Source organism: Photinus pyralis, unplaced genomic scaffold (assembly GCF_008802855.1).
Source record: "Photinus pyralis isolate 1611_PpyrPB1 unplaced genomic scaffold, Ppyr1.3 Ppyr1.4_LG6, whole genome shotgun sequence".
In the NCBI taxonomy this organism is placed as follows: Eukaryota; Metazoa; Arthropoda; class Insecta; order Coleoptera; family Lampyridae; genus Photinus; species Photinus pyralis.
The window spans coordinates 40,078,511-40,089,104 of NW_022170663.1; the positions used below are offsets into that span (position 1 = coordinate 40,078,511).

The following is a 10,594-nucleotide window of genomic DNA, read 5'->3' on the forward strand; positions in this document are numbered from 1 at the left end:
AGGCTACGTAAGGGTTAAGGAACATCAGCGGCTCTCAAACATTCTTAGGAAAATCGATTGTATTACGTGGTGCGTATCCATTACCATTTGTTAATAGTATAATAGACAAATAGAAAGGTCTCAACCTTATCAGCTCGATATGCATGTTTTGGAAACGTATTGTCAGTAATAACTAATGTTTTGTTACAGCGCGCAGGGGATCAAATCAGTCCGACACCAGCGCATTTATTAGCAGTCTCACAAGAGACTTGTCACAATCGCCTAGCCAAGCGACGCAGCCGCGCGATCTCTCCCCAAGTCCTAGTGGAAGTTCTCTGCAAACCAGATCAGATAGCAGCCCGCAACAGACGCCAAATAAACGGCAACAACCCGCTGTAATTATTTTCACTTTTCCCGAGTGGATAACCGCAATCATTTTTAGGATTTGGAACAAAGCCCGCGCAAACTAACACAGACCGGTACCCAAACTTCTCCGGAAAGTGGCAGTAACGTATCGCTTAAAGGTCATTTTTCAATTGGAGCAGCTGGCAAAGAAGACAAAATTTCACCAAAAATGTTACGCAAGGATAGAGCCCCGACTAAAGTTCGACCGAAAAGAGCAATTTCACCAGCTAATATTCAACAGACCCCGGCTAGTACAAGTAAAGTGAACTATCCGGGAAATGCGATCGTTAAGCAAGCCATGAGCCCTTCGGTGGCCGAGTCGCTTCGTGCCGTATTTGCAGCGTTTTTGTGGCACGAAGGTATAGTGCACGACGCAATGGCATGCGCTTCGTTTTTAAAATTTCATCCAAGCTTACCCAAACAAGGCGCGTTAGTTGTCACACGTGGACCTTCCGAACAGGCAATCGACAAACGTTATCAAGAACTGACAAAAGAAGAACGCGCTCGCCAGAGGCATTCTGTCGAAGTGAGCACCGCCGGTACCTACCTTCATATACAACCGTCGACTTTAGAAACGCTAACCAGATCGGCCATCAATGCCAGCGCCAATCGCAGTCGTAATAGAAAATTTCACGACGGTACCATTAAAGAGGACGCAACCGCAGATGGAGGTTATGGATATCAAACGGTTTCGGTTTTGCCACCGGCACTTAAATCATTAGTCTATCTATGGGAGGAACTCACAGCTAATTGTCTACAAGCGATGACCCAACAAATGATGATTTTGACCCCAGTTCATTCAAAGGTAAAGAAATCTGAAAAGGTTTCAGCTAGTAACTTTGACAACAAAGAAGTGAAAGAGAAAAATACCATCGCGGATAAAGAAAACAAAAAGTGCAGAAAAAAGAAAATTTTTCCACGCAATCATCTAGACGAGGTGGGCCTGTACAGCTACACAAACATGACCAATGTCGACAGGGAGACCTTTTGCGAATTATGCGGGGAATTATATCCCCATCCGGTCACCTACCACATGAGACAGGCGCACGTCGGCTGTGGATTGCATGCAGGTGGCCGCGGCTACAATTCGGGAGGAAATTATTGTCTTGGATGGGCGGGGAATTGCGGCGAAGGGGGAGTCGGTAAGTGTCACGGTTTGCGAAATCGAGTCTAAAATTTCAATTTCAGCTGGCAGTTCATGGTATCTTCTCTGCGAGACTTGCCGTGAGAAATACACAAGGGCGTACCGTAGTGGCAAACAGGGAAATCGATCCCATAAGGCGGTTATAAAACGAAAGAATACGTTTACTAAAGCAATTTCGTCACCGGGAAGTGTTAATCACATTGATACCCATATCGTAATGAAGAATAATGCAATATTCTTACTGGATCTGGCCAGTTCTGCCGACATGGGTTAGTCCGTTTCGATTGGTTCCTCTTCTTAACGTATATTGTAGGTATATCACACAGAAGAGCGTCTATGAGTACAATGCCTTCGCTTTCGGAACACAATTTACCGCCAGATTTGGGCGGCCCGTTCAGTCCTTTGCCACCGTTTCAGTGTTTACAAGCTCTCGGCGCTTTGTCTCCCTATGAAGAAACGCCCTTTTGCGATGAAGAGTTGCGACGAAAAAGTGTACAGGAGGGTTTTCTTCCTGGTCCTTCGCATGGAGTAAGGGTGAGTAAAAGGCTTCCTTTAACAACCTTTGTTAAAAAACGTTGGCAAAACTGTTAACCCGCCTAGGTTCGGCTACTTTCCACTAGGTTGCCCCTACTCGAAGGTGGGCGGGAGGTACGGGACAACCCATAACTGTGAATTGTTATAGGGTCCCTGTATTTCGGGTTTACCTATAATTCTTATTTTAACGTCATACACCTCTTTTTTGGCAGCTTCTGGTGCTTGTAACTAAAAAAGAAAGAAGCGGTTCTAATCTTAAGGGGGATTCCAGTTGTACATTGATGCCTAAAAATAGGCTACTTGAAATGTCGTTTTACCCACTTAAAATTTTTTTACAGGGCACAACCCGGGTATAAAAAAAATATATAATGTGACCAATTACATGCGCCTCACGCGATATTTAATAAAAAACGTCTTATAGCCGGGATGAGTAGGTTGTAAGGAAGATTTTAAGCCTTTGGCCGGGTTTTCAAATTCGTTCTACGCCGTTTAAAAGGAAATTTTGAAAAACGCTCAATATCGAAAGTATAGAAAAACTGCATGCAAACGTTAGGCAACACATAAAGCTAATGCATAACAATTTTTGGCACCTATAGATACTTACCCAAGTATAGTCTGACACTCAACGTTTCTTTATAATAATAAAAATGGAACCAACAACGGATATTAAACTCCATCTTTTGATAACTATAGAATCAAGTAGCTAGGTACAGTAGGATATCGTAGGAAAAACAATTTGGGATATTTTGATACCTATTGAATAGATAATTGTTGCCGTTTTCCCCAAAAACGTTTCACGTCAAATGTTTTTTTGAAGGTGTACCTATCATCTGCAGTTAGAAAATTAACTTTAAAAAAAGGTATAATTACTTTTGAGTGTGCTATTTAACAAATAAATAACTAGATATAGTCATTAGTCGGTGAAATGAATTGAATGAAAAAGGAATTAGCGCTTATTATTGTTACTACTGCACGTGCGGTTACGTTTCTTGGCGTTCGAAGACATTTAAAACTCCTATAATGCGGTATCTCTCTTAGTTCACCGCGACATCAATAAACAAGAACCCCCCTACGTCTTAGCAGAAACGTTATGTGTTAGAACGGCAAAGATATATAGCCTCACGAGCAATAAGCGGTAATCCGTTATTGACATTCATCGACATATAGGCATTCAAGTACAACATAAGATCAATTTGATACATTTTTCAGCAAATAAATACATGATTCTCAAAAAGACCAATTGAAAGTCGCATTTCGAAAGAGGTCTTCCTTCAAAAAGAATCCTTCCGAAGTATTCAAAAAACCCCTGGAAGTATACAAAAAATATAAATAAATAAAAATAAAATTTGAATTTGAATGTTTGAAAATTGTTTGAGTTAGAAAATGTTCGAATAATAATTTGATCACATCTACACGGACAGTAGATACCTATTAATTACATTCCAATTATCAAATGTAACCATCATGACAGTGGCGTATTTACGGGGGGGATGAATGGGATATATCCCCCCCAGAAGAATTGAGTTATCATCATAGCTATTAGGTATTTAGGTAATACTCCGCTATCCGCTCCGCCCAATTTAAAATAAAGGCAATAATATATAGGTATATATATATATATAGAGAGCAATTTTGGTTTTGGCTAAAGTCTAAAGTCACTAAAATCTAAATATTCTGTAGTATTCAGTATTCACTATTCAGTGAGTGATCAATGTTGGCAGTCAACGATTTGGCTATTCGGCATCGATCGGCAATTCGCTACATTGATGCCCAAAATAACAAATAGGTATCAGGTACTTAGTACTGCTACTGAGGTGAGGTACCTGCGTCCTGCCTTTCACGAAATGACGAAAATAAGAATTTTAAATTTTAAAAACAGAAATTTTTTGCCCATAACTTTTCATCGAGACGTCTAATCGAAAAAGTACGAATGGTTTTGGATTCTACGCACCCAAATTAATAAGAAAAAGTTTTTTCCCGAGAAATTTTGGTGCAGTCGATTTTTGGTAAAAAAGGAAGGTTATACTCTGCCTTTTTTTGAGGCCCTCAAAAAAAATTGTCTCAGATCGACCGGAAAAAAATATTTTCTTATAGAATGTAGCCTGTAGAATCCATAATTTCAAACAGTTCCAAGATCGGACTACTAGATCAAAAGTTACAGCCCTTTGAATTTTTTGTCGAAATTGGTTTGCCCATAACTTTTGATTGAGACGTCTAATCGAAAAAGTACGAATCGTTTTGGATTCTACGCACCCAAATTAAATAAGAAAAAGTTTTTCCCGAGACAATTTTGGTGCAGTCGATGTTTGGAAAAAGGAGGTTAACACACTCCCTTTTTTGAGCCCCTCAAAAAAAAAATTGTCTCACGCCGGAAAAAAAATTTTTCTTAATAGAATGTGCCTGTAGAATCATAACTGTATGTGGCACGAACGAACTTGTAATCCCCCCCCCCCTCCCCAGAATAAATTTCTACGTACGCCACTGTGATGTTATTTGTATAATTATAGTTTATTAATGACTATTTGACCTTCAACAATTGTAGGCATCCTAAAAGTTGAATATGCAAGCAGGTATAGGTAATTAACGTTTCTCTGTCTTGGTTTCGATGGGCGGAGGTTTTACCAAATGCCACTAACATAAAATAGTTATGCAACTTGTCATACTTCAATCTCCAAGATAAATCTACTACCATTGAATAAGCACCTTTGCTTATTCAATGCTACTACCACAGATTTAAAAACTCATATCTGTGCTACTACTTAACTCCTGCCTGGCTCGTTTATACTTTTTAAACGAACTTGAGTCTATTTTTATGCTTATTACAAAATCATCTCACATTACATCTGTTTATACAGCCACTTTCCGAAGTATCACTATCCGATAATGACATGGACGGTATGAAAGGCTTGAGATTTCACCGGTCTGTCTCAATGGGCACCAATGGAGCACCTTGGGCAAAAACGGGATACGACGGAAGAATAATTATGATGCGCAAGCGCAACAACAGCAGCAGCGAAATGATTAGCGGTAAATTCAAGTTTTTTTTAAAGGCCAATGTCACTCACACTTCCCCACAGAAGGGGGATCTTCTTTACTTTGCAACCCCTCATCTACACTGCAAAAACTCGTCCCAAATATCGACAGCTCTTCAATCGTGGCCAATGCCCAATTAAATTCTCAAAGTCGGCAGGAGAAATTGTCGTTACTGCAAAGACCAGTCATGCTGTTTATATTACAACAGCACGACTTAGATTCCTTGCAGCTCGCAATGAAGCAAGCTTTAAGAAAGGCAATGTGTAGAGTTTACGCGATGCAAGCGCTCAATTGGCTCTTAAGATCCGTGACACAGCCAGTTTGTCTGCACGATTTACTGTGGTGGTTCGTCACCTCACTCTCGCCCCTTGATCTCGACTCCGAATGCGAAGATGACAATAAACCTCATAGGAAGCTGGACGATCAGGTATTCCATCACCTCGCTTACCTCAAACTCTGAGAACTATGTTTAGGATCTGAACGTTTGCGAGCACCCCCTTTCTGACATAACGATAGCGGGCGAAGCAGTCAATCCGCTTCCATCGACGTTTCACGGACTTCTGCAAACCATCGCGGATCTCATGGTACTTCTTCCTATGGGGTCCGCCTTACAGCAAATGGCGGTTAGATGCTGGGGTTTGCGATTTATGTCGGCGGACCATTCTTTCTTGCACAGATCTCAGGTAAGACCTGATGCCGACTTTATTTAGCAAATCTGAGTCTTCTTGTAGGTGTTCAGCAATATCAGCAAAATTTTATCGCGAAGTGAAGAGCTGGAAGATTGCACAATATCGATGCAGGATAGTCACCAAGGGAACTTGAATCAGGTAAGCGATTACACTGTTTTCACTTTAGAAAATCTTCTTTAGCAGCTAGCGTGTACAGTTGAGGGTTTAAAAGATCTCACTTCCGCCATCGAAATTAAAGCATCCAGTCGACAAGCGATGGTCGGCAGTCTAACCGATAGCTCTACCGAAACGTTTTGGGAGTCGGGAGATGAAGACCGAAATAAAACCAAGAGTCTGATAGTCGTTTGTGCTCAAAACCATCATCCGAAAATGGTATGTGTTCACATCGACAATTGCAGGGATCTTGCGGTAAGTCAGGTATTCACAAGGTGTTTGTTTCACAATTCAATTTTAGAATAAGGTTTCGAGCGTTGCGTTTTCTTCTGGTCCCAATTCCGACGATTTTGTCAGATTGAGGACAATCGAAGTTGAAACTCGCCTGCTCGGCGGTTGGATTAGTTGCGCCATTCAAGGTACACTCAAATCGTGTTTTATGTTATTAATCTTAGATGTTCAAGCAGATGTCGATCATACCGTTATACGTATAGAACTAAAGGGGCCAGATAATTCAGTGAGGGTTCGTCAAATACAAGTGCTGGGTGAAGTTACCGGTGAATCGTTGAAGTTGGGAAAACAGTACAGCGCGCTAACGATACAACAACGAAATTGCGAAAGCGAAACTCTGAGAGTGTTCCGTCTGATTACTTCGCAAGTGTTTGGCAAACTCATTGTTGGTGATATGGAGGGGCACAATTTGAATAACTTGGATAGTGGTTCCGGTTCGGCCAGTGATGGTTTGGAACCGATTGAGGAGAGTAACGATTTAAGGGAACACATGGTGGGTATATTATTCAGCAGAAGTAAATTGACACATCTCCAAAAACAGGTAAGACTACGTTACAGTTCAAAGTGTAAATAATAGAATGTTACCAATTAGGTAATAGTGCACATAGTCCAAGCAATCCGCAAAGAAACTGCGCGAGTACGCGACGAATGGGAATCATTCCTTTGCTCGGCAACAGCCGGCTCGGCGAGTTCTGGGCAAAGTTTAGACGCGGCGAAGAATTCAGATAACTACTGCTTTGAAATGCTGTCAATGGTTTTGGCCCTATCAGGAAGTTCAGTTGGTCGCACCTACTTGTCTCATCAAGGAGATCTTCTGGGTGACATATTAAGCTTGCTGCACACTGGCAGCGCTCGGGTTCAAAGACAGGTATGTGCCATATCGCAAAATCATTTGTAACTTAACTTGGGCGGTAGGTAACCGCGCTACTTCGAAGAATTTTGCCGGAAATCACACCTGAATTTTTTGCGAAAATTGTGGGTGTCACCCATCTACCCCCTAAAGATTTTAGTATCGTTTCTGTTGCAAATAAAGGTGCGAACGGGGGAGGATTTGACATACACAGGTTATAAGGAGAATGTTAATAAGTGCGCTTATTAACAATTTTTAGGATTGGTATGCTGGATGTGTTTCTTAGCATAATCGGGAAGGCGCTCACAGTTCAAGTGAAAATGAAGAGTAAATCCGCAAACGGAGGGCCCGCCAAAGAAATTAGCACGGTTACTTTAGCTACTTCTATGCAAGGGAAGGAGCACCGCGGCCGTTGGTGGTTGAGAGGAACGACTAGCCGAAAGTTAGCCGAAGTTATAGTGCATTTGCTTAAAGATATGGCTGCAGTAAGTTAATAATGCTAAAAGAAAAAGCAGTTTGAGTTTATTTCTTATTTTAGGGAAAACTGTCAGAACCTTGGGCTAATGTGACAAAAGGAGCGATAGCAGAAAATATTCTAAACCTAACTCACCTAACTGACGAACAGAGAGTTCCCACCACATGTCTGCACACCCCCACTCTATGGTTGGCGCTGGCGTCCTTGTGCGTTTTAGACAAAGATCATGTGGAAAGGCTCTCTTCTGGTAATGCCTTTTACTTACAGATCGCTAGGTAAGATTCTCGTGATTTGCAGGTCAGTGGAGTAACGCTGATGGACAAGCAGTACCTCCAGGTCCCACCTGTACAAATCACGACGATGGCGAAACCAACGCAATTATACAGTGCAATACCTGTGGAAATTTATGCGCCGACTGCGACCGTTTCTTGCACTTACATCGCAAGACAAGAATGCACCAAAGACAGGTACACATTTAATGGCACTCTCACTGAGAAATGTTTTTGCATGTGCTTTCTCTAATGGAAACAATCGCAAAAAACCATACAATATTTTTAAAATAGTAGCTTAAATTTAAAAAAGAAAGAGGGACTACTTTCTCTCTCACAACCACCCCTTCTTTTTGTCGTGAAAAAAAAAAGCGCGCGCCTGGGGAGTTCGAACCCGCGTCTTCATAATCTATAGGCAGTTTCAGTGCAGTTTTCATTCTCACTATGCATCTGTTCTAACTCACCACTTCGTTTATAGGTGTGTAAGGAGGAGGAAGAAGCCATCAAAGTTGAACTGCACGAAGGATGCGGACGCACCAAGCTATTTTGGTTGCTAGCATTAGCAGACGCGAGAACGCTTAAGGCTTTAATCGAGTACAGAGAGGGAAGCACAAGAACTCGAGGTTCGGCCACCAGCGGCGTGTGCAGATTTTGCGGTGCCACTGGTAATTCTGGATTGCTCGCGATTGGAAACGTGTGCGCGGACCAGGAGTGCCAGGTATTACATTTTCTACTTAAGGATTAGAGTCTCTCTACTTGTCATTATCAGGAGTACGCCCGTACTGCTTGCACAAAGCTTTTAAATTGCGGTCACATGTGCGGAGGCGTGCAAGGGGAATCAACTTGCCTGCTATGTCTCCACGGATGCTCTTCGGATTCCTCATTGAGACAAGACGCAGACGACATGTGTATGATATGCTTTACCGAGGCGTTGTCGTGCGCACCTGCGATACAGGTTAGCGGTTTGTTGAATTACAAGCTTTCATTGGCATTTGTAGCTTAAATGTGGACACGTATTCCATTTGCATTGTTCAAAAGCGGCACTTATGAAAAGGTGGGCGGGGCCTAGGATTACGTTCTCCTTCGCTTTGTGTCCCATTTGCAAGGTAATGGAGCGCCAAACGCCAATTTCTTTCTACTTTAGCGATTTCTAGGACAACATCGATCATGTTATGCTAATCGATCTATTAACACCAGTTCATGAATTGTACAAAGATGTCCGAAGAAAAGCACTGATGCGGCTTGAATACGAAGGGTTGCATACGGTTGAGGCGATTACAGCGCCCGGAACTCGGTACTACAATGATCCCGCGGCCTATGCAATGGACCGTTATGCGTACTATGTTTGTTACAAGTGTAGTAAGGTAAAGTGTGTCCATCACGTGCTGATCAATAATAATAGTGAACTTTTAATAGGCGTATTACGGCGGTGAAGCTCGTTGCGACGCAGAAGTAGGTGAAAACTACGACCCAACGGAATTAGTCTGTGGCGCATGCTCAGATGTGGCACGCGCGCAAATGTGCCCCAAGCATGGCACCGACTTTCTCGAATATAAGTGCAGGTACTGTTGTTCTGTAGCCGTGTTCTTCTGCTTTGGCACTACGCACTTTTGTAATCCTTGCCATGATGATTTCCAACGAGTTACAAATTTGCCTAAAAATGAGCTACCCATTTGCCCTGCGGGTAAAGTTTTGAATTAACATTTGCTACCGTTTTTATTACCGCTCTTCACTGCAGGTCCAAAGGCTAAACAATTGGAAGGTGACGAATGCCCGCTACATGTCAAGCATCCTCCCACAGGGGAAGAGTTCGCTCTGGGTTGTGGAGTTTGTCGAAATGCACATACCTTTTAATTGTGCCTTGAATGTACAAACTCATATTTTGTCATCCCGAAATAATGTTTTATTCCAAAAGTTATGAATGTGTAGGTTTGTAGGTATGCATTACCATGGAGTAAATAATTACTCTATGGTATTACTGTTCTTAATTGTGTACGTTTAATAAATATGTGACTCGTGCTAGTTTAACTATTTTGTGTACACATAACCACAAATGCAATAAATGGGGGGTTCACATTTAGGGGTCAACCAACCCAGTCTGTGATAGGAATGACAGAACTGGACGGAACAATGGCCCCCTAAATATCTCAGAGCTGTAATATTTAGCTACCTCACTAACAGGTCCAACGATATGAATTGCCTATAATAGGTTTGTAGTAAATGGGGTGTGCCATACGGGTCAGTGCGTGGGCCACTACTAAGGAATGTGGTATATTTTTATGGGGAGTTTCTAATCTGCGGAATACAAAATTAACTTTCCCAGTTAAGTCTCATTTATATATAAATATACATACAGTAAAATAAGTTAGTAGAAAATTTACAAATGGCCGTATTGTCTTAAGGGTTCCTTCTTTTAAAACTAAACATCTTAAACCAATGGAAAACAAAATGAGCTCTTAACGACAATATGAAATTATTACAGTATCTTTAAGACAGGTACCCGATTTACGGAGTTTTAAAAAAAACCACTACAATAATCATCAAATGTTATACGCTACCTCTTTCTTTATCCTTTCTCCTCCCATAGAAATTGTATGGATTCTGGGGACTGTGTATGTGAAATCGGGAAATGGACAATGGCACAACAAAATGTAGAGAAGAAATTGCCTTACGTTACGTCTCGCCCAGATCCGAAGAAATCTCTATTAAATTTAGACGATGTTAGCTTTTCTGATGTAAAGGTGATTTTGGTTGATAATGTAAATATGGCCA

At 41.6% G+C, this 10,594-nt stretch overlaps 1 protein-coding gene across 1 annotated transcript in view; it reads left to right on the top strand.

The window, feature by feature from the left end:
• The window catches only part of LOC116174287 (E3 ubiquitin-protein ligase MYCBP2), a 119,419-nt gene extending 109,574 nt beyond the window's left edge, over positions 1–9,845 (top strand). Inside the window, 22 exon segments of the mRNA XM_031492181.1 lie at positions 190–374; positions 422–1,526; positions 1,573–1,797; positions 1,842–2,062; positions 4,918–5,089; positions 5,140–5,522; positions 5,569–5,778; positions 5,827–5,922; positions 5,965–6,192; positions 6,239–6,356; positions 6,405–6,769; positions 6,821–7,096; positions 7,144–7,292; positions 7,338–7,563; positions 7,617–7,800; positions 7,851–8,020; positions 8,301–8,540; positions 8,592–8,777; positions 8,821–8,928; positions 8,977–9,186; positions 9,239–9,506; positions 9,561–9,845. Coding sequence (XP_031348041.1) covers positions 190–374; positions 422–1,526; positions 1,573–1,797; positions 1,842–2,062; positions 4,918–5,089; positions 5,140–5,522; positions 5,569–5,778; positions 5,827–5,922; positions 5,965–6,192; positions 6,239–6,356; positions 6,405–6,769; positions 6,821–7,096; positions 7,144–7,292; positions 7,338–7,563; positions 7,617–7,800; positions 7,851–8,020; positions 8,301–8,540; positions 8,592–8,777; positions 8,821–8,928; positions 8,977–9,186; positions 9,239–9,506; positions 9,561–9,676 — 5,441 coding nt within the window. The 3' untranslated portion in view covers positions 9,677–9,845.
• Positions 9,846–10,594: the final 749 nt, after the last annotated feature.